The sequence below is a fragment of the Struthio camelus genome, chromosome 4 (assembly GCF_040807025.1).
Source record: "Struthio camelus isolate bStrCam1 chromosome 4, bStrCam1.hap1, whole genome shotgun sequence".
In the NCBI taxonomy this organism is placed as follows: domain Eukaryota; kingdom Metazoa; phylum Chordata; class Aves; order Struthioniformes; family Struthionidae; genus Struthio; species Struthio camelus.
Window position 1 is genome coordinate 41,062,787 of NC_090945.1, and position 24,324 is coordinate 41,087,110.

Genomic DNA, 24,324 nt, shown 5'->3' on the forward strand with positions numbered 1-24,324 from the left:
CCAAAATCTGCATGCATTTTGCCTAATCACTTCTATCTGTATAGACTGGGTTGCTGCATCATGAATGAGGCATTAATAAAAGAGCAACTACTCTTACTTATTTGACTAGCACTCTACTTGCTAGCGGTAAGAAAAAGGGAATGGAAACAACACCGTGCTAGGGTGTTTTATTCTTTTTCACAAGCATGTTCTTTAATTGTGTAGTATTCAGTGGAACAAAGTAGCGTGAGCTATTCTGAGAACACTAGTTACCTCAGTGTTTAGAAATTTGGCTTCTGGACAATTTTTCTGATAGTTCTGCAAAACTGTTTTTGGCAGCGAGGCAATGATTGTAGTGTGTGTGCGTTTGTCTTTAAATCATAGTGTCATAGCTACATTTTTCCAGTCCACTGAAGCAAGAACAGGCAGGCAGATTTAATTTAAGATGTTTCTCACTCCCTGGAGGAGTTCTTCACTGACTAAATGTACTTCCACTGTATTGCTCCCAGACCTGATAGTTCTCAGAACAAAAGGCAGCGTTCAGCTCCCCAGGGTTCACGTACAGACGTTCCTTAGGTTCTCTAGAGCTCATGGGCTAGGTTAGACATGCAGTGGAAATCACGCACGTGGATTTCCCAAAGGACTATGACAGCCAGCTGCTGTTTGAAAGTCTTGCACGCATTCACCTCTAAAAGCGCAGACCTCATCTGTTACTGTGTGTAGGGCAGGCAGCGTGTGACGGGCTTGTCTCGTTAAGTAGGTTGTAACTTACCATCCCTTTTTAAAAAGGCCTATAAAATTCAACAGGTTGAAAGTGATACAATTCTGTATAGACATCATAACGTTTTCCTATGTGTTTCTTTGGAGCTCTGTAAACTTAGAGATTAGTTCTGTAGTTCTTTAATACATCTTCTAGATTTCTGTAGCGGAAACCTGAATTTCTAGAGGATGTTTCAATGCATCTATGCAAGAGACATATGTTTTAATATTACCAGATCGCTCATAAGGGATGCAGAATTTCATCGGGATATGATTTTTGCCTTGGCATGTTGCAGAAGACTTTGATAACTGTATTTTAAATTAAGAGTAATAATGAATAACGGTACAGTTAGTCACATCTCTTCCTGGTATGGCATTTTTTCTGTCATATCTGAAATTAAATTGAGAGCGTTAAGATTTTATGAGGCACCACTTAGTTCTGAAAACCCTATGTTATAACTAGTTTTTGAAGCAAAAAGGAAACACTTGCAAGTCAGCAGCAAGTTCATAACGTAGCAAATACTTTGCAAAAGATCAGATTTTCAAACTTTGCATATACATTTTTCATACATATGGTTATGCATGGCTAACTGTTGTTCCCTCTGTCATTGCCATTGATTCAGAGTTAATGCCACCGAAGTAATTGCAGATTTATGCTGATGTGCAAATATCACCAAATTTAACAGCATTGCTGGAGTTCTGGAGGCTTTTCATCAATTTCTTTGTTGAGATCTTTAAATATTGATGATAATTAAGAGGAACTGTGCATATAGGCATACCATACCTGATATATTCCTGATATATTTCACTAGATTTTATCTCTTCTAGTCTCTACAGCAGTGACTTAATGCTAGAGGAACTTTCAAGCAACACAAGGTTTTATAACGGTATTCATGCTACTAGCTTATATTAATTTGTTGTCATATTTATTTCAAAAACTGTAAATAGATCAAGAAAGAAAAATAGAATAGAAAATAGGATTGATGTATATAGATCAAAAATATTGTTACATAAACTTATAAAACCCACCTATACAAGTGTTTCACAGGAGTAAAGTTATAATATTGAGAAGATATTTATCTTTTGGAAATTCAGGCCTGTTTATTTTTTCTTTAACGTGCACTAAATGAATTAAGTTGTCTTAAAAATCACAGAATCACGGAATGGTTGAGGTTGGAAGGGACCTCCGGAGATCATCTAGTCCAACCTCCCTGCTCAAGCAGGGTCACCTAGAGCATATTGCCCAGGATCACATCCAGACGGGTTTTGAATATCTCCAGGGAAGGAGACTCCACTACCTCTCTGGGCAACCTGTGCTAGTGCTCTGTCACCCTCACAGTAAAGAAGTCAAGAATAAACTGGTGCAAACACCTCATCTGGCTCATCCAGAAAAATGTAAACCTTATTTGAATTGATTTAATTCATGTCTGTTTTCCTGGGATTGCATTGTATCATATAAATACCTGAGCTTTTTAAATTAATCGGCAGGTACTCAGAAGTAGCCCACGTGCAATAACACAAAATTTGGGGCGGGCTAAGTTGCCTTTGCCTTGACTGGTAGGTGTCCAGTTTTCCTATAGAGAGGAACTTGGGTGTCTAAACTGGGGCTGTGAAATTCACTCCCAGAATCAGATGTTCTAGGCAGTGATTCTAGTCATCACTGTAAAATCTAAGTATGGGTTTGGACCTACCGTAAGTTATTACAATTTGTCAGTATGCTCCAACATTGGAAAAGTGCAATTACACTTCTTCATTTGTGAATGCTGGAAAAACAATTGATCCCGTATTTCTGCCTGGAGAAAATAGGTTTTTCATATTATACTAAAAGATATCTTTGTAAAAAGCCTGAAGTTATTTCTTAACGCACGAGAAATATATTTGAACAAATGCTAAAAAGAAACATGTCCATAGGTTAATACCACCAACAGCAAAGGCAAAATCAAATGGTGCCACAGTAGCTCTTTAGAAAGCCAGGCAGCAGTGCTTAGACATATAACTGGTATCATTTCTCTGCAAAATGACCCACAAACACTTGGCAGAGAGAAGAACAAGCTCTTAAAGATAATGCTCTTTTCATAAGCTCTACAATAAATAAGAGTTGTATCTTTAATTGAGCAAAGCAGGTATTTTCTTGGATTTGTCATTGAATGGATTATTCAAATCTGTAGCTTTTAAGGATTAACATTCTCTTTTGCTTTCTCATTCACATCAGAAATGGTAATTGACAACGTTTTAGCCAAGAACAGTGTATTAAAGTGTAGTCTGGTAAGTCCAGTTTACGATTACGCATTACATTTATCCTAGTGGAAGATTTGCTGATGCCTTGTTTTCTCAGATCTCATTTTTACACAAGTGCAGCCAACCTAATCTGTTTTTGAACTGGCTCAGGAAAAAATCATTTCTCATTTGAGCTGTACTCCTGAAAATGATAGATTTGGGATCACAAGACCAGTACTATTACTGGTCATTTCTTAAAAGTGTTTGAAGAACCTCATCTCAACAGTGATAAACAGGTCACAAACCTACCATATAAACTTTAAATGATCACAAAGTGATTTACAGTTCTGGCATTCTGAGGTTGACTGAATGTTATATTAAATATAGTTGTTTGCACAGTTTATGCATCTGGGATTTGACAAAACTGTTTGGGTAAAATAAAAGACTGTCCCACACTTTGGCACAAAACTTGGCCCAAGCTAAACATTTTTGAAGGTCAGAAAACTTAGAATAACTTAGAATATACTTGTTACATTCAGGCATGCCTTTGTATTTCTAGTGGGAAACAGCACTTCTAGCAGGGAAAACAATGACCATGAGAAAAGCCCACTATTTGAAATGAATTGACCAGAAACTCCAGACAACTGGAATGGTTCCAGTACAAGATAATCCATCTTCTCTTCTCTGTGCTTTTTTCCCTTCTCAAGCCTCTTGACTTCCTTGAAAATGCTGGTGAGCTTCCACTTTATAGTGAACCGCTCCTTCGTTCCCATTAGTGAGGAGGCACTGCTCATTCTTCTCTTTCCAGATACAAACTGCAGCGATGGTCACCTTTTGTAAGTGCTTTGTCACATTGACAAAGTGTTTTAAAAATACAAAAAAGTGGAACAAAATCTCATCTATCCACTCTTTTGAGTCAGAAGGAGAGAAATTCAGAAAAAAAGGCACTTTATCTGCCCATTGGTTTACATCAGGTGTAGGGTTTTTAGGGCTTTTAACTATATATTCAGAATCTGCAGATAAGTGGTTAATTGTCCAAACCTTTATATGATTCTAATTCTGCATTAGGAAGTCCAAAAATATTTTAAGACTGTACTCCTGACTGTAAAATATTTATTTGACATAATTATGGTATAATTATAGTCTAAGAATAAACTCAAATTTAATATACATCTTTAAAAACAACTATTTAAAGATCCCCAATGAAAGATTACTCTCTTCTTAAATCTTATCTTCTCTGCATATAAAGAAGACCTTTTAGATCCATCAGGTCCCAGTTGCTCAGTCCAGTCTTGCAGATGAAATTCAATGTATGCTCTCCAGTCAGAAAAAAATACCAAAAAATAGTGATAAGAGAAATCTCATTACAGACCTAACTGCAGGGCAGTAGGCTTATAAGGTGCTCACTGCTTGGCAAAGGATCTGCTTTCACCACTTCATCAATTATGGATATTGCTTTGTAGTTTTGTAAACAGTCCTGAAACTGAATTTCTGCTGAGCATTTAAAACAGGCAAGGCAATGTAGCTACAGGTTGGCAAACTCCTTTCACTTCATCCAAAATGCATCAGGCTTCTGAAAATCTGCTTGAGGATGTACCCTGGCAAAATTGCTAATGGATCCAGGCTCTCAGGTGCTCTCAGGGAAGTTAGTAAAATGGGCTTAAGTGCCTGTACTTTCTCCTTCTCTGAGTGGGCAGCTGACATAATTTTGCTCACATTAATTTTCAAGCAAAGAAGAAACTTTTCAAGTCTTTCTTTTCTCTTTACGGAGCATTCCTGAACACAGAGATTTATTTTTGCCTTGAATCTTCTTTTCCAGTTATTCAAAACAAATGAATAATTAGATGAAGTTAGTCTATCTGGAGTTACTTAATCTTTCATAATATCTATTAATCAGTATGCGTAGTGCATCTCTTCCGCTTGGGCAGCAGAGAGGCAGGCAGTTCTCTGAACAGCTCCATCTGCTGACTCTGCAGAGATAAGCTAAAGGAGATGCTTTCAAGGTAGAGTAATTTCCCTGCCTAGCTGAGAAAACAGCTGAATTGTAATGTACCATGAAGAATTAGATGTCAGTTCAGAAAGGGAGAAGTTACAGCAAAGTAAATATATTTTATCCTCCCTATCAATTTTCAAACTAATAGTCAAGTGAGCATTACTACTATATCTATTAAGATTTATGGAAAAATGTCCACAAGAATGGTATGTAAGTATAACTGAAACACTGCCCTCCAAAGGAGAAGGCAGGGGGAGAAGACCATATCATAAAACCGTAAATAAGACTGTAGTCATTAGGTAAGCAGAGCCATCCTCAAAGTTCTTAACATGTTAGAGAGTGGGTATTGTTAGAAAGTAACAGTTTAAATTATCACTGACACTTTGAACCACCAGCTAGTGAGTACTGTCCTGAGGAGTGTTTCTACCACTGGTGCAAATTCATTCAAATGAGATGTTTTAGATAAAAAGGGGAGGGGGTGTTGCCAAAGCTGAAGAGGAGGCAGACTCAAATTAGTGGAATGAAAGCCTCTCACAGCGTTTGAAGAGAAGTTAATTTTTTGGGGGGGAGGAGGGGTGTATTGCTGTCCTATGTCAGAGGTGGTTACCTGATCAGTTCTTTAGATATGCCAGATGTACGATAGTCTTCCAAGAAATAGGTCTGTAGTGATTTCCAGCACTGTCGTATTTGGAAGTGCCCATTTGTGGGAAGGAAGTGAAAGATCGTGTCTTTCTGTTCACTTTCATACCTGTGATTTGCTACGCTGCAGTACATCTGTGCACAATGACCAAACTGGTAATATACGATAATGCTTTATTTAAGAAAATGCATGTTGAGCTCAAGTTAAACTTGATGATTTGAGCGTGTTACGTGTCACAAGTTCTCTTGAAAGTGCTGTTTGTTTGACCTTCACCTAGATTTTGAGCAAAGACATTATTTGTATATTATGAAATAGCTGTTCACCTCTGAGACTGTAACTGTGTGAAACAGCCCTCTCAAAGAAGTGGTGGGAGACATAGTGATCATTTAAGCTTTCCTGGACAAAGAAATATTCTATGAGTAGCATATTTCCCTCCTACACATTTAGGGAGGTAGGAAAATATGATTGCCTCTCATTTTTAGAAACCTACCCAGACAAAACTTTTGGAAGTAAAACTTTGATTTTTATACTTTTCTATTGCAACTGTCACAAAGTGTTGCGTTATTGATGGTAAAATAAGCTGATCCTGTTATGCAGTTTGTAATCTCAGTACACGTTGGTGATTAGGCAGCCACACAAAGACAAGGTCATTTAATATTCTATGAAATGTTCTGGAAAAATCATGTTATTGAGGTAAAAATTGAGGCAAAGGACCATGCAGTGAAAATTAGTGAAGGTCTTGCTTTGTATTATACCTTTAGAAAATATTTTGAAGCGGTGTTTTTCAAATGTCTTCTATTTGATTTTTTTTTAATTAGGAGACAACAACGGATGGTCTCTACAATTTGATAAACATTATGCAAAAGACAGATACAATGAAATGAAATCTCCATATGCATTTCAGACCAAGACACCTGAGTGCTGTGAGTAATTACAAGAATTATTTGTGAGATTATTACTGATTCCTGAAAGGAAAAACATCCCAAATATGCTTATCAGAAATAGAAATACAGTGCAGTTTCATTTGTAGTAAAATAGAATGAATGTCTCAGACTAACAAATGCACTGAAGCTCTTTTCAGTTCTGCTAAAAGTAACTCATTTTCTGTAAAGAAAATGTCAAAGATGTGCCAATTAGAAGGGCAATATAAATGTTTATCTGGATATACTAATATAAGAGAAAACATCATGAAACATTCATCTCTCAGAGTGAAATGAAAACAACCTCCCTTCAAATTATCTTCTTAGCACATCAAATGAGTCTTAAAAAAAAAAAAAAGAGAGAGTTTTGTGGACATTTATACAGATTTTCTGACTCTGTCCACTATAATACTAAGTGAAAGCACAGAGTCTGGGGAAGAGGGAGCAAAGAATTCCTGACCTATTGTCGTCCTGTTTTGACCTGGCAGAATTGAGCTCACTCTAGGACTGAATAATCAAAAGGACAGTCACAGAAATCTGAAAAAAAATTACTAAACCAGATTCCTGTATCAAGTCTAAAGCTATATTGCAAAATCTCTTTTAGAGATGTCAGGAAGTAGTAGATTTTTTTGTTCTTATTATCCCTTTATTGTTAGGATCTTCCTAAGTCTAAAGCAATTATGTAAAAACAGTGCAAGACTTCATTTAAATTATTTCGTTTAAAAGAGTCTCGTTGTCTTTGTGCTAACTATTCTTTTATGTCATATTTCTTTTCTCTCCATCTCATCATACTCCCCATCCTACCTTTTGCTGTAACCACTTTCCTGTCTTCACACAGTGGCTGATTCTGTGCCAGCAGAATGTATGTGCCAAGGGCTAGAGATTGTCTGTGATGGTGCCAAATTACGTGCTGTCCCTTCCGTCTCTTCAAACATAACCATGATGTAAGTAGAGCAGAAAAGCGGTTGCTTGGTCTGTGCAGGGTTGAATATCGGTTCTCCAACTATTTTGCAACTGCAGCCTCATAATTATAACCAGTTGGCTCAGCTGGTGGTTCTGAAAGCCTGATGTCTCTCTCCATTAACAGACCTTCAGTGTTTTAAGTACAGATTTTCCCTGCATAACGTGAACGAAAAGGAGCTAAAACAACTCTATGTGAAATAGTCATTTAGTACTGGTGATAATGGCTTGGACTAGCCACGATTTCACAAAATTTAAAGAAATGTTAAAGTGAAGTGTTTCTTTGAAAGACATAATGCTCAGGACCTCTTTCGGGACCTATGAAGGGTGAGAGACTGGTTTTTGTGTGGTGAATAGAGGGCAGCATCAAATATCCTCACTTGAGGATTTTTCTTGTAAAGCAAGGGTACAGATTTTTCTATTCCTTTCGAGTTTGTGTTCATATGTGACTGAAGTTCTTCTTGTCGGGCTCATGTTCAGGTACCACAGTACTTCAAAGTGAAGATTTATGTTCAGATCTGATTCAGAACATCAAATATGTATTAAATTTGGCTTTTGGTGCAGGATCAGCAGAGACTTCAAAAATAATAGCTCAGTTCTACCTTCAGAAAAAGCAATGAATCTGTTAAGACGACTTTTGGCTAGGTTCTGTTCTAACTCAATTATGTCCTAAGTGATTTTTGTTCTTGTCAGGACAGTTGAGTTGGTGCCTGATGGACATGGGGGCATAGGAACACATGCACTGAGAAGTAAGCTCCGTGTGCATTTATGCTTTGAAAAAAGTCTATGTTTTAGTTTATACTCAAATCTTTTTAACTCTTAGCTTTAACTATTATTTTGTCAATTGTTATGAGGACATTGAAGAACAGTCTTTGGTAATAAATACTGGGCTTACTGCTTAAATAAATACAAATATGGACAGAGGTGGAAAATTCGGTTTCATTTTTCTTTTGTTATTTAGCACTGGGAAAACTGCTCTTACTGAATAATAAAAATGGCAACACTGTGGGAACCCAGGGGCATAGAGGTGGAGGCAGCACCTGGCTCGCTGAGCCCAGGCTGTTGCAATCGTAGGCAGCCATGCAACAGCAGAGGACGAAACACCTACTGCCTCCACCAAGCCCAGGGACTGCCGAATGACGGTCAACAGAGCTGCAAAAGCATTCTCAGCTCTAATTTGTTGTTATATTCAAACTAACCGTATTTCATAGTCAAACCACAGCAGCAGCACCTTTCTTTTCCCTGGGGGAAGAGGTAGCAGGGGGAGGTAACTGGCAGGAGGTGAGGCTGTGCTGTCTCACAACTGTAGCTGTGTCTCGCAGCCTGCAGTGCAGGCACCGCCACAAGCAGTGCTCGCAGCACCAGGGACGGGGTCCTCCGAATGCCTCCCAGGAAAGTGCTGATAAATCTTCATCTAGTGTTATCTTCCACTGGCTGTATACTATAGGAACAGCTCCCTCCATTTGCAGGCAATAGACTTCATTTTTCTCATATCAGTTAACTACCGCCCTCCTGGCTGACTGATTCATGGTGAGTTTTTGAAGGAAGTCTCTTGCCTCAGAAGCAAAGTGTGATTTTTTTTCCCCCCCCGCCCCACCACCACCCTGAGCAGGAAAACTGTTATCTTTCCCCATTGATTTAGAAACTATTAATTCGTTGGTATGCCACATGGCACGTTTTTGATCAACTGCACAGTTCTCTTTCCCGGGTCTAAAGGTGATACTCTTGGTCTCACTTCACTAAAATTAGTTTGTGATTTTTAATCATCTGGATAGGGAGGATTGAGAGGGTACCACCTGCATGTAAAGAAGAAAGTGGGAACAACAGTTGCTTGTAAAAATGCAGCAATAGGTAAGATGTGTCTTTTCACAGTCTCCTCCTAATCCATTAACCCAAATTCAGCTCTAGTGTGATCTCTTTATTTTCATTGATCAATGCAGTCAACTTTGATTTGATTTACCTTATTGCAGAGATGGAGTTTGACAGCAAACAGCATAGCTACTCTCGCCTTTGGGTAATAAACCGTACATAGACACTCCTGAATATATAAATTAACCTTTCTGGAAACATTCAATTTATTATAGAAATTTCTACCAAATTATTTACTGTGCAAATGTATGTTGGGAAGTGAAGTCGTTAGATTTACACCAAACAGGATAAACTCAGCCTCAGTATACAGACAGAGTAGTTTTACTGTATGTATTTGTTCCTACAGGTCTCTTCAGTGGAATCTGCTAAGGAAACTTTCTGCCGATGTTTTCAAGAAATACCAAGACCTTCAAAATCTGTAAGGGAGTCTTTCAACTTAAAATCTCTATTAAGTCCCTTAAATATAATCTACCTCTTCCTCTCACTCTCTCTTGCACACGCATACCCTGAGCTTAACATGTAACAGAGAAAACTTCAGTTTATTTTAAAAATTCTGTTTTCTCTTTCCCTTAATTACATCTTATAATTGTGTAACCTGTTTTCCTCAAAAAGCTTGATTTGGCATCTCCCTTCTTGCAACGTTATGCATTCTACATATTAAATTTTATTATTTTGATTATTTTATACCATAAACTTTCATCATGCCTTAAGGAAGTTACATTTGTAATGAGCAGTAATAAGCTACAAGAAATGAAAGTAACTGAATCTGTTTACTCTGCTAAATGAAAGTTTGAAAAACTATCCATTGCCATAGGGAAGCATGGCACTTACTTTTACTCCTAAATATGTTTAGAATCACTTTAATAGAGCCCCAACTAGTTAATCAATTAGTCAACATAGTACTGTGTATGTTTTAGGATGTGTAACATATATGTTGTTCAAAAATTCATAGCCTTTAATGAGCTTGATTTATATAGAATTGGGGCAATTAAGAAACTAAAGGCAGAAATCTAGAACAGAAATCTGTCACTGGTTTAAGGCAGTTCCTAGAAAACTCATCATACTTAACTGTGCTGAAAGCAGCGCTGTACTGCAGCACCATCGTGTGTTCACAAAGTACCATATTTCCTTGAAGTCTCCGAAGGAGCTTTTCATTAGAAGAAATACCTCCATATCTATCAGTATAAAACATTTCTTTACAATTTTAAGTAATTTCACATATTTCTGATTTGTAAATGTACATTTTCAAAAAGCTCTTGAGCAGTGTTTGACACAATCCCATTTTGCATAAGTCACGTTTTTGACTGGGTTCAACAGGAATGCCACTGGACCCTTTATTTACTGTAATTGAAAATATTTTTACTTAAACTGGTATTTTATGGGATTCTCAGACAATAAAGCCATAAAGCTTTATAATAATACTTTAAAAGGATTTAACATCTGTCGCTGATAATATTTTGGAACTTATTTGTCCATCAAATTAGATTTAAAAACAAATAGAAAGAAAAAGTGTAATATTCTTTAGTTTACAGAAAATTAGCAAATTTCATTTTACATTTTATTATTATCTTAAAATGTAGTCTTTTGAAAATTCAGTGATACTATAAACAGAAATTTCAAAAATTAGTTTAAATTTGACATTTATCATACAAAATTTGGCTGATTACAGCAGAGTTCTAGCTAAGCATAAGGATCTGGTCACACAGACTAGACTTCAGAGTGAGGACGTAAAAGAGAAGGTGGTATAAAATCACTTCTTTGTTCATCTTAGGCAAACCAAATATACTTTTGAATGAATTTTGTAATTCTGCTGTTAGTTTTTATTTCTTTTAGTACACCTTTGAAGTCTTTGCAGCTCTTGCTGTGAAGTGGTTATTGTGGAATTTAAGATGTAACAAGTTTGACAGCTTCTTTTCAAGTATCACACTTTAATTCAGTTTAGTTGATAGATTTTAATTGGTTATTCATGCTTGCTTTGACTTCGCGTGCTTGGAGAATTAATTGTTGCTGTATCTTCTTAGGCATCTTCAGAATAATAAAATTAGAGCTGTATCTGAACATGCTTTCAGAGGTTTATATAATTTGACAAAACTGTAAGTATCACTTTTAGAATATGGAAGTAAAGAGCAACGGGAACAGTTTTGAAAGTTGCTATAGCTCTCTCTTTCATATTTATTTCAATATTAGGAAATTACAAAATGGTCCAAACCTTTAGCCCAATGATTTGATTGAAAAAAGAAACAGATTAAGATCTATCTGTGAAATATCTATCCATGCAATTTTATTTGGCAGGAGAGTACTTTGAAAATACAAGACAGCTCCGTGTTTTCCTCCTGTTCCACAAGTCTGCTGCATTGCAGAAGACGACAGTATAGTAGTTATCTTGCATCAAGTCAATAAGAATGAAAAAGGAGTAAAGCAAAAAAGAGAGCTTGGGATGAACAAAAACTCTTTAACGTTCTATTTAGTTTAGAGAAACAAACCAAAGCAAGCCAGTACCAATAAAGAACTTTTTTTCTGCAGCAACTTTATGTAATATATTTATAACTTTGAAGGAAATTGGTCAGTGAAAGAGATGATAGAGAAGCTGCATTGTTCAACTTTTTTTTCTGCAATGGTTTTAAAGGGAAAATTTTAAAATGTTATTATGCATCTTACTTTTCCTTCACCTGGGTGTGGATGATTATCTGTTATTACACCTGCTCTTCCCAGACCATTTATAGTACCACCCTTCATTTCTTTTTCAGTGATTCTGGTATCTAAATTTATGAGCAATGTTTTTAGCAATCACTAATTTTGATCCCAAGGAAATTAATGGAATTATTCCTCTACTGAAGGAAACTGGAGCAGGTCTAAAATATGACACAGTGAAAATAGTTAGCCAGCTGTGTTTTTTTTTTTTACAGGTAAAACAAAAAGTTATAGATAATTGTTTTTCTGAAAGTCCTCAAAACACAGATTTCTGCTTTGCTCTGGCATTTCTATGAAAGACAGGTCTGCTCATTTCCCGCTCTCATAAAGACTGGCTTCCTGAGAGACAGACAGACAGACACAGACTGGAAACACATATGAATTTTTCTATTATACTTTAGTGGATTCTTTTTCAAAGAAAGCAATCCATAATTATGAAAAAATTTATTGGCACTATGATAAATTATAAAGGAAAAATCTTAAAATTTATTTTCACATATGAGATACTAATCAAGCATTCTATTCGTTTATCTTCTACCAATCTTATTTCAGATATCTGAGTCACAACAAGATAACCAGTTTGAAGCCTGGTGTTTTTGAAGATCTCCATAAACTAGAGTGGCTGTATGTTGTTTTCTTATTTATGTGTTTATTTTCTCAATGAATAATTAAAGCAATACAAAGAAATATTTATATTATTTTCATTTTTGTGCATAGCATTATTTTATACTAGATAATAATTAAGGAACTCCTCTTGCATTTTTGCGGAGAAAATGCAATCGACTTTGGTGGAAGTAGAAACTAGTCCTTGGGCTTTAATGATTCAGATGACTATGACCTATTTTACAATAGCAAATATTGTTAGGAATAACTGCTTCTTACAGAATAATACATGAAATAACTCAGCTCCTACTAAATAACTCAGACTGTACTAAACAGTAGAAACAGAAGTTTTGGACAGGTCTTTGCTTGTAAAAAGTGCTTGATATTTCTGTGAGTTTTCAACTGACAGATTGTCTTGGAACACTGTTATATCCAGCTGCTTTGTTTTCGCACAGAAGCCATTCAAAGTACTGATCAAGGTATTTTAAAAACTGGCAAGAAAATAATTTTCTGTAATTGAAAGTAATTACTTTCTTTAAGCTAAAAATAGTTCAAAAACTGTCCAAACTGTGCTGAAAAGGGGAATTAATTTGATGAATACTCTGACTATCTATGGAGTGGTACATTTGTTTTCTTGAGTAGGTTTTTTGAGTAGTAAGACTTTTTTTAAGTAATGGGCATTTGAAGAAAGCCGCTTCCAATTATGTTATTTTTTTAATCATCTGTTCAATTTAAGACTGTAATCCTTTGTCAATCTGAGATATGCTTTGCTCTAATTTATAGGATAATTGAAAATAATAGGATCAATCGGATCTCTCCGTTAACATTTTACGGACTCAAATCACTTATTCTTCTGTAAGTATGGAATAAGAACCAAAAGTGTTACTGAAAAGAACAGAAAGAACAGATAAATTAAAAAGTATGTTTATAATGACCATGCTTGCTCACCACACTCTGTTGTTCACTGTTGTAGTAGAGTTTATTTTTCAGAAACCTAGCCACCCCTGTGGAGCCCATCTTTTCAGGCCATTTTACATAGATAAATTACCTGAATGCAGTCATGAACTACCAAAATCAATAGGAACAGAATTGCTTTTATTGAAGTCACACTAGAGACCAACCAAGATATATGTGATTCTCCACCTTATAAAATGAATTTATGATTAATGTCCCTGGCAAACACTGAACTTGCTCCCAGGGAAATCAGAGAGGTTTTGGGCAGCAATCGACATACAGTAGCTGAAAAATTATAGAGAGACAGGTAGAAGAAAAGAGAAAACACACTATGCCTCCGAGACGACAAGGAAATGGCAGCTGTAGCGATGGGTGCCAGTCCTCCGGCGCCGTACGGCCGGCTGGGGCTGCCCCCGGAGCCGAGGTGCAGTGGGTATGGATAGAGGCGGTATGGATAGCGGCAGGGGCGGGCTGCCCCACAGCTCCTGCCCCAGCAGCAGCTAAGGCCCCCAGCTGCAAGACCCCCTCCATAAGCTGCCCCTTCCCTATCCAGCCAGCGCAGGAGCAGCTGCCCAGCTCTCCGGCCCCGTTTCCCCCTCCCGGCTGCGAGAGAGACTTCCCTCGCTCACTCCGTTCTTCTGTGATGAATGGAAATTACGTATTATGACATAATAGTAAAAATACTTCTATCAACTTGCTGTATTTTATTTAAATTAACATCTTTACCTAGTAGTTCATAAGTTAAAGATAAAACACTATTCCACAGAGGGCCACAGGAAATATGTGGAAGTTTAAAAAAAGAATGCTACCTCTAAAACTATGAAAAATGATTCAAGCTTTGAGTGCCTTTTATTCAAAAGTACAAATATAAGAGACATATTTTTTCTATCATGTAGTTTTCAGCAAATATAGCCAGCTATGCTATTTTTCTTTTCTCCAGAGCGATGATGAATAATTCTCTTGCTCGTTTGCCCGATAAACCTCTGTGCCAATACATGCCAAGACTAAACTGGCTGTAAGTCCACTTTTATTTCACTAGAAAAACATTGCTGTGTTATCCTTGAATGTCATTTCCATACCACTTTTTCTAGTGGGACACGAGTGATGTTACAGAGTACCTCTGGGTTCACTGCAGGCTTGATGACCTGAAGTCATCAGCTAGGTGTGTAGAAAAATTGGATATCTGGTTATGATTCTCCTTTGTGAAATCATGAAGTTCTGGTGAGATTTTTCTTTAACTATCTTGGAATAACTGTCTGATTAAAAATAATTTATTTTCAGTGATTTTTTTTTTTTAATATCCCAGAGATCTTGAAGGCAACCATATCCAACATTTAAGAAATGTCACTTTCATCTCCTGCAACACTCTAACTGTACTGTAAGTAACAGCACATGCTGCACAACCCAAATGAAACATATCTGTGCTGAATAACAGTCAAATTATCCACAACAGCTAATATAAAAGTTTCTTAAATTGTATGTTATTTAGCGCTCAAGGAGATTAAATTTAAATTCTCAGTTTTAATTGAACACAATACAAAATAACCACTGTTTAAATTTTTAGCACTGATATATGCAATTAAACTTCACTGAAGTGATTCTGACTGATACCAAGGTTTAGAATTTTTTTTTTCTAATTTCTTAATTGGAAAAGAAAACAAAAATCTTTTAACAGAAAGAAGCAAACATCATTACATCTATGAAATCTGTAGCTCATTTCTTCATTTTAAAAAGCTTGGCTGGCTGGCTCATCAATGGAAGAAATTTCCCCTAAGTGTCCTTAGTGATGCTGTAATCATATTCAGAAAACCCCTTTGACCTTTTGGTACATTAGTTGGCTCCACAATAGCTGTCACTTTCAATCCTTACCTCTTTTGCAGTACTCATATTCTTAGCTTTCTCTTTGATTATAAAATCCAGGTTATTCACTGGAGGAGCAAGCACGTTGCCAGCTGAAATAAGGGTGAAGGAAAGGTTGCACAACCATGTGCCTATGTCCAGCATGCTGTTAGATCACAAGCCTTCTAGCCCACATAATCCTTCTCCTCCCCACAGGAAATTCTTAACAGCATCCTATGTATAGAAGGAAGTCCTAGATGAGTGGAAAAGCACTCGAATTAAGACCTAGCTAAGTGAACTTATCAGGAAGACTGGAGTTTGCACATTCAGACTTTAGCAAAGGATTATATTCATTCCTAAAAAATATATTGAATTCTCAAACAATCTTTAGTTACTGTTATTGTACTGTCCTATTGGCATACACAAAAATCAAGATTTTTTGACAATTCCTTGCAGTTTTAGTTGTCGGTTGATACTAACACAACCAAAAAAACACACAATATATACACAAACACATGCACGCACAGGCAACAAAAGTTCTTTATCAAATATTAAAATTGTGAGTATTTAACTGATTAGCTTGTTAACTGAATTAATGAGGCAGACACTTGAAGATGGAGATAACAGCAAATTTTAAAAGTTTATGCAAAGTTTCCTCAGAAAACGAATAGATTTCAAGAAGCAGCAATATAAGCTTTTTTTAATCCTTTCAGGGTGATGAGACGAAATAAAATCATCTCTTTAAATGAAAACAGCTTTTCTTCTCTCCAGATGTTAGATGAATTGTGAGTTGATTTCTTCTCTTATTTATAGAAGTGATAAAGTTTTATAATTTACAACTGTGCATTTTATGCATTTATTGTAAGTTCTATTTCTTGTAAAATAATCTGGAGAGAGCATCCATCCTTAGTTTTATTCCAAATATTTAACAAAGAAGAAATAGTCAATAAAATACATACTCTCAGAGTATCAATAATATTGCTCTTCTGGATAAAGTCATATTAATTATGTATCATATTCTATGTTTGTGTGTGCCTTCCGTATCTTTTGAACAAGTCTGCCAGTTGCAGTCATACTGAGATCGTTACTCCGCTGTCCAAAGGTATTAAGATCCTCCAAGTTTAGTGAAAATGAGCAGCAAGGTAGAGAAAAGAACCAAGGAAAAGGTGTGGTATTGGTTAACCCATATGAGATGTGAGAGACTTCTCAGCATGAAACTATACGTTTAGTTTATTTCCAGGTTCCTGCAGCCCTAGTTAAGAATATTTTTCCTTCTCTTGGATGTAAATACAGTAATAATAAATTATGCGTCTAATGACTTTTCTGAACTAACCAGACAAAGAGGAGTCTGATGGATCGTGTTTTCTATCTTGTTTTAACAGCGTTCTTTTATAGTCCAAGTTTCTGATAACCTATATAACAATGTAATATTCTACTTGGCAAATAGAATGAAACTGCCTCTTGATATTATAAAACTTTTCTGTAAGAATGAAACTGTCTCTCTTGAAATTATAAAACTTTTCTAGTAGATTATTGAATCTACTAAAAACTTATTATATACCACCTACGGCTGTTTCCACAGAGACCTGGCTAGCAACAAGATTGAATCACTTCCTCCATATATATTTAAGGATCTAAAGGAGCTTTCACAACTGTAAGAATTATTGATTATTATTATTATATGTAATTGCATATAACTCACTCAATATGATCTTTGCAGTCATGAATGCTAGGAAGGAAAGGAGCATTTTTGTTCGTATGGTTCATTTAAGCTCTGCCTAAAAGAAAACTTATCTGAAAGGCAGTTTTATATTCTTTGTCCAGAATAATTTTGTGAAAGATGTGTATCATCATATCCAAAATCCACGTCTAGATTTTGTCACTATATAGAAAATGAGCTATGCTAGTTATATCAGGATATATATGTGATACGATGATTTGGCTCTGAAAATAGAACTATCATAAATATATAAGAGCATCATACAGATGCCTTGTTGGCAACTAATTCTTTCTTGTAAGAGAGGTCAAAAAGAGCAGAGGGTATTATAAACCCAGAATGGCACTCTTTTTTTCTGTTAAGCATATGTCAAACGCTGCTACTGGAAAAGAGGCCGATTACTGCATTTTCCTTGGCTTTTAACTTCAGAAGGACAGAAGTAGAAGTGCGCAGGCCTGCACGTTTAATCCTGCCTTGGTTCCACATTTTGATTTCAAACGGGAGGAACCGGGCAGCAGCAAGGCTCGCTAGCAGGCCTGTTGCTCGTATGGACGGACTCCATGTACCTTTCGAGAAAGTATCCCTGCTTTGCTGTTGCCCTGAACGATTGTTTCGCTAGAGACTAACTTCATGAGCAAAGCCCTCTGCCCCCATGACCATTTCTGTCAAGCACAGTTGCAAAATCCTGTCATTATATGAGGAAAAGGGACACAGAAAAGGGGAATGTATCTAGAAACATGCTTGCGCTGAGCGATAGCAGCTGACTCTGTTGTCTGTTGTGGCAATTCATTGCCTGTTGCTCTTTGAAGGCACAGAAATGATTATGAAAAATAAAACTTTTTTTTTTAAAAACACATGTAGTTCAATTAGGTTCTTTTACTTAAAAGAGAAGCTCAAATAGTTTAATTATTAAGTATTTCTATAGTCATAACATTAAAGCACGGGGGGCTGCTCTGTGTGTGTGAGTATGTGTATGTGTCAATAGCACGCCTGTGAAGCATCCAACTAGTCTTTCCACCGGCTTAGTAAGTCAAATAATGATAAATGAATGTTACTATTCACAGTCGTAATTGCCAATACCATGAGTCCTTACTACAGGACTGAAAATGCAAAAAGATTATGTAGCTTGACTTTATCTTCAGAACAAGCTATAAAGAAGATATACAAAAATACTTACGTCTACGTTGTATTTACAGGAACCTTTCTTATAATCCCATCAAGAAAATACAAATGGACCAGTTTGATTTTCTAATTAAACTCAAATCCCTGTAAGTATCAAGTTCTTATGTACAAGAATCCTAGCTATATTTTCTTTCTGATTATGCAAATCTCCTTCTAGAAGGACATTAGTCAGAATATTTTAAATAAGACATCACATTTGAAATATTTTATATTCATTGACGTTGCTCAACAGTTTGAACCTGGAGAATAACTATTAACAATATTCAAATTTTTCTTCCTGAAAATACGAGCTTTGTAATGGAAATTGTTCCAACACAAAGGAATCTTAAATCCAGCTTTACAAATGACATAGGCTATTCTGCCATTACAGAGCAAGATTAAAGAAAATTTATGTGATTGATGTCAATAAATCAGGTAAAATTCAGCTATCATTTCAGAGAGGGCGAGTCTTCTACAAATCTTTTTAAAGAACATAAAGGGAGCTATTTGTAGGTGCGCTAACGCAGCAGCTCTGACATAAATTTTGCTACCAGAACACTTGCTAAAACTATGCAACAGCACAGTGACAGACTTGCAAAGCTCACGCCATCCTGTGGTAGATTAAACATATCCCCGTAGGCCACTGCACGTCTCCAGTGATCAGCTCAGCAGAGCACCGCGTTGGTTCTTGTTAGTAATCATTTGAAAATGAGTATGGGGAGAAAGAAGTGCCTCCTTGGATAGGAGAGTGGTAGGAGTTATTTCAGTCCTGAGTTGTAACTGGGAGCAATTGTGCACATGCCTTTGTTTGTCAGTCCAATTCTTGCACAGTGATTTGGAATCCAGTTGCCAAATTCAACTAAATTTGGCAAATGACTAAAGATCTGAAAATACTAAATCTCTACAAGTTTCATGAAAATGAGCAGCTGAGCATGGGAAAGAATAATTAATTACTACCTCCGTAACAGTCAGGATGCAGCATGCATTTTAGCCATTATTTAACACTGAAGAATGCATGTATTTGAATGCCTAGGAGCTTCCATATTTTTAAGATAATAAAGTCAATAAATCTTCAGAGATAGATCTGTCGGAAACAGAATGTCCTTATCTTCAGCACTCGGTTTATAGAACACCAGTTGCTTATTTCCTAGTCTGAAATAACAGGAGTAGCTGGGGACAGCATGCCCCCAGATTCATTCCAATGCTTAACTAAAACCAACAAGTTTCCATGTTTGGGCCTTTTTTTTTTCCTCCTAGCAAGACTGCCCACCAACCCAAATGTGTATATTTGCATTTATACCATTCACCAGAAAACTGAAGTTCTTAAAGAACAGCTTGTACAGTTACATTTCACTGATCTGGCATTGCAGGGGACATAATAGTGCAATTTTTCTTATATTAAACAAATTTTAAAATAAGAAAATCCATCTCTGTGTTGCAAGCATGCCAGTGTTTTCCCTTGCACACAGTGTTCTGTGTACCACTTTCCTGCTGCTCTTGACACAATAAAAAGTGAATTCCTACAGCAGCTTGTTTGTCTGGTAAGCACTCTCTGGTATAAAAGAAAGAGGAGAAATGTAAAATATTGCTATTGGAACAAGTTATTATTTTCCTAGAGATAATGAGAGAACATAAGTAGATCAATACTTTGGAAGGGCAACATAATAATTGTAATTGTTTAGTGCTGAGAGCACTAAAAGGGCCTCCTTTGTGCTTTTGGAAGAACACTTACGTTTTTTCGAATTAGCTGCAATTCATTTTATTTTATTTTAGCCTTTATGTAGATTTTCCATTTAAGTTTCAAAGGGATGACAGATTAGATGCAATTAAGTTCACCTCTAGCTTCATATAATCATAGGAACACGGTTAAATGCTCAATAAGCTTGTTGTTTACCACTGAGTTTGTCTTGCTGTTTTAGTAAGAGTATATTGTTTACAGCAGCTTAGAAGGCATTGAAATTGGAAACATTCAGAGAAGAATGTTCAGACCCCTTAGAAACCTTTCCCACATGTAAGTAGATAATTCCAGTTTGCTTTCTTTGGTTCAAATTTTACAATTTACAAATTACTGAAAATTAAAAACAAAACTATATGAAACTTGGCATGTAATCAGTTGTGAAACCTGACAGTTTTTAATTAGTTTTTTTTTCTTTCAGAATATGGACATTTTATATTTTCTAAATAGTTATTAGACAGCTTTGCTATTTTGGTAGCCAAACTGAAAACCTCTCTTGTTTTTTTTTGTTTTTTTTTTCTTCTCTCACAACTAGATATTTTAAGAAATTCCAGTACTGTGGATATGCCCCTCATGTACGCAGCTGTAAGCCTAATACTGATGGCATTTCTTCCCTTGAAAATCTTTTAGCTAGCATTATACAGAGAGTGTTTGTCTGGGTTGTCTCTGCCATCACTTGCTTTGGAAATATCTTTGTTATCTGCATGAGGCCTTACATCAGATCTGAGAATAAACTCCATGCCATCTCAATAATGTCTCTCTGCTGTAAGTATTCCACGTGTAAAAGTTAAAGAATATTACTTTAGTCTGCTCATCATAGCATACATAGTATCTGTTACTATAATACACTGACAAATTTGCAGCATTGGATTAACTGAACTTTCATGCTCTTGTGAATGACAATACAGAATATGGTATCTTACGCACCATGAGGTCTTGTTAGATAATGCCTCTGGTCCGTAACAATAACCAGCTGATAAACTCCAAAGCTTTCATGTCTGATTTTACTGCTGTAGACATTGTGTCGAATTCCCACTTTCTTCAATAAGAAGAGATAAAATTCCAAATTTTTCGAAGGACCATAGACCTAGATTTGACTATGTAATTGTGAGTAAATAGTAATTTGTGTGTGTAAATGTTATTTGTGTTCAAGATAGTTTTACTCATTCTATTTTTTTTTATATGAGCAAATGGTTGTGTGTGCAAATACAGAAAATCAATTGTTCCTAGCTCTCCAGTATTGAGACTGATATTTCTTATTTTCATCCTAAAAGCAAGACATCATTACGGACAAACTACTTGGGAGTACAGTTGTTATAAACCCAAGTACCCTGTGTTTAGTTTTGATACAAGGGCGTCTAGCTGAACTTACATATTTCACAAATTTTTAATTGCATTTTGAAAGGTAACTGTCAACAAAGCAACAATGTATAAAATAAGATTGCAGAATTTCTAAGTACAGCATGCCCATGATTTTGAAACTTTGTTGACTCGTTTAACCATCGGAATCAACAATCTGAACACCCTAGCAAAATTCCTACCAAAATATCTGAGAAACGTTCAGGTCTATGTCAACAGCTTCTCTTCACTTCCCAGAGCTAGTATTACAGAAATGCTTACCATTAAGCCTTTTCTTAGAGAGCCCATACAAAATGGCATAGAGGAAAGAAGAGAAATCATGATATTTCAAAGTACTTAAAAAGCAAGAAAGGTTTGTTGTCCTGCTAGTTGCAGAAGACAACTTGACAATGAGAAGCCAAGGCATCATTAATACTCAGGAATTAAACAGATCTCCAAATTTATCATCTCTTAAGCCTGTGATTTTTAAGCCAACATCATAATCTTGGGGAGTCAGATACGTGTGGGATCCTGAATGGTCTACAACAGTAATGTTCATTCTGATGCTCCAAAAGAAGCCCCAAGAACATTGGAGTGATCCCTGTGGCGTTACTCTAGACACGCACAAGAGCTTCCCTTTGCATTCTGCCTTTCACTGGTAATCTAATGAGAAGCAGGTACGGTGTTGTTCAGGTTTGCTGCGTAGTTTCAAGTCTTGTTAAAGGACTATGCGCATCATTTTGGAAAGATTAAAAGGTGGACAAATCTAAACTAAACTTTGAGTCCAGCAGAGTTGCTCTACTCAAAGCAAACTACAAATGTCAATGTCAAAAGGAACTGGATCTATTCAAAAAAAAAAAAAAAGGTCGCAAGAATATTTCCATAGTTGAAAGTACATCTTTTTCTATATGCAAGACAATTTTATTTGAGCTTCAAAAAAAAATCAGTTTGGAAACAAGTATGGAAGAGAAAGTCAGTCTAACAGATGAAAATTTGAGAAAAAAATGAGTAACAAAAAAGGAGGAATAGAACTGAATTATACTGTCTTAATTATAATTCTCAGTAGCACTGAAATTATACTGTTGATTTCTATCTGCATATTAGCTGACACTTGTAAATAAACGTTCATATCTACATGTTTGTCTGTTTTTCTACATGTATATATACACAATGAGAATGGAAAATTCAGATGTGTAAATAATGATGTTAAGCACTATGCCCACAGGTGCTGACTGTCTGATGGGAATATATTTATTTGTGATTGGAGCTTTTGATCTTAAATATCGTGGAGAATACAACAAGCACGCTCAGTTATGGATGGACAGTATTCATTGTCAGTTGGTGGGATCGTTGGCTATTCTGTCTACAGAGGTGTCAGTTTTACTGTTGACTTACCTGACTTTGGAAAAATACATCTGCATAGTTTATCCTTTTAGGTGTTTGAAGCCCAGAAAATGCAGGACAATTTCCATTTTGGTTCTTATCTGGATAATTGGATTTGCTGTTGCTTTCATTCCACTGAGCAATAAGGAATTTTTCAGGAACTACTATGGCACCAATGGCGTCTGTTTTCCTCTTCATTCAGAAAAATCAGAAAGTTCAGGAAGTCAGATTTATTCTGTTGTCATTTTTTTAGGTAAGTTGCATTTCTTCTTTATAGTGATTATGGCTCTAATGAGCCTAGTTTTCAAACAAATATGACAGCTTTGTTGTGATATTCAGAATTCACATTTAGATGCTCCCATAAGCTCTTAAAGACTTCTTCCAGCCTCGATATTTCACATTAGCTAGCTAGATAGATTTACACATCTTGAAGTCCATGAAGTGCTCAGAAAGTAGAAAGAAGTTAGCTCCATTAAGTATCTGAATAAGCAGACTTTGTCAGGGAAGTAGAGAAACATTCAGACTAGAGGATCTGATAGCAACCATTGATCAAGTGATAATTAAAATGAGTATAGACAATAATTCAGTGTTGTAAGTGGAGACAGACTCAGATTGTTTGACCATTTAATTCTCAGGGAGTAACAGTTTAGACAAAAGATTCTCTTTCACCATCTATCACTAGTGTCCCCCAATAAACAAATAAGTGACGTGTGGCATTGCCATTATGCTTTCAAAGGATAACTAGTTTTCACTTCTTAAACAGGTGTAAATTTGGCAGCTTTTATCATCATTGTGTTTTCCTATGGAAGTATGTTCTACAGTGTTCACCAGACAGCTATTACAGCTACCGAAATTCGGAATCATATTAAAAAAGAGATGACCCTTGCTAAACGTTTTTTCTTCATTGTATTTACTGACGCACTATGCTGGATACCCATTTTTGTTTTGAAACTCCTTTCTTTACTTCAAGTAGAAATACCAGGTAAGTTCGTTCTTTTGTGCAGCTCTTCCAACTGCCTCTATTTGAAACCTGTTACTCTTAACTTAGAAGAAAAAGAATTGAATGTATTGCACTACATTGCTATAATGAACAGTATACTATGTAACTATATATATAATACACACACACTATAATGAACTATATAGTTCATTACGTCACTGCATTGAACTATATCAGTATAATAATCAAAGATTAGTCACCTTTATCAGAGCCAGCCAAGACAACAATTCGAATCTTGAAAGCCTATCTTCATAGAATATCTATAAAATGTACAACATGTATTTGAAAACCAAGTTTGAACTTGTTTTTTGGCTTTTCTCATTTTATGGCTTTTGGTGGTTCTGCTATCTGAATATAGTTCAAAAGAATATAACATTTCCTATCTTTATTTAATAATATAATTCTTTCCCTGAAAAAGCGTTCCTTTTGCAAACCAGTGCTTATAGTTGAAAAGTTCAGTTATATAAGGCAGTCTTAAAGCTTGTCTTCTTTATGGTGGGAACAAATTCCTATATGTGAACAGCACACCTTGAAAGATTAAAATAAACTTTATGTTTTCCTTTTAT

The 24,324-nt window shown here is 36.0% G+C and overlaps 1 protein-coding gene across 4 annotated transcripts in view; it reads left to right on the forward strand.

The window, feature by feature from the left end:
* The window catches only part of RXFP1 (relaxin family peptide receptor 1), a 50,426-nt gene that overhangs the window by 24,694 nt on the left and 1,408 nt on the right, over positions 1 to 24,324 (forward strand). For 2 of the 4 annotated variants that reach the window (XM_009677144.2, XM_009677148.2), the window contains exons 3-17: positions 6,407 to 6,511; positions 7,347 to 7,452; positions 9,684 to 9,755; positions 11,359 to 11,430; positions 12,581 to 12,652; positions 13,415 to 13,486; positions 14,526 to 14,600; positions 14,892 to 14,963; positions 16,138 to 16,209; positions 17,007 to 17,078; positions 18,338 to 18,409; positions 20,242 to 20,313; positions 20,573 to 20,802; positions 22,601 to 23,011; positions 23,522 to 23,740. In XM_009677144.2, the coding sequence (XP_009675439.2) occupies positions 6,407 to 6,511; positions 7,347 to 7,452; positions 9,684 to 9,755; positions 11,359 to 11,430; positions 12,581 to 12,652; positions 13,415 to 13,486; positions 14,526 to 14,600; positions 14,892 to 14,963; positions 16,138 to 16,209; positions 17,007 to 17,078; positions 18,338 to 18,409; positions 20,242 to 20,313; positions 20,573 to 20,802; positions 22,601 to 23,011; positions 23,522 to 23,740 (1,794 nt within the window). The remainder of the gene's footprint in view (positions 1 to 6,406; positions 6,512 to 7,346; positions 7,453 to 9,683; positions 9,756 to 11,358; positions 11,431 to 12,580; positions 12,653 to 13,414; positions 13,487 to 14,525; positions 14,601 to 14,891; positions 14,964 to 16,137; positions 16,210 to 17,006; positions 17,079 to 18,337; positions 18,410 to 20,241; positions 20,314 to 20,572; positions 20,803 to 22,600; positions 23,012 to 23,521; positions 23,741 to 24,324) is intronic. The other 2 variants (XM_009677146.2, XM_009677147.2) reach the window with 2 other exon arrangements.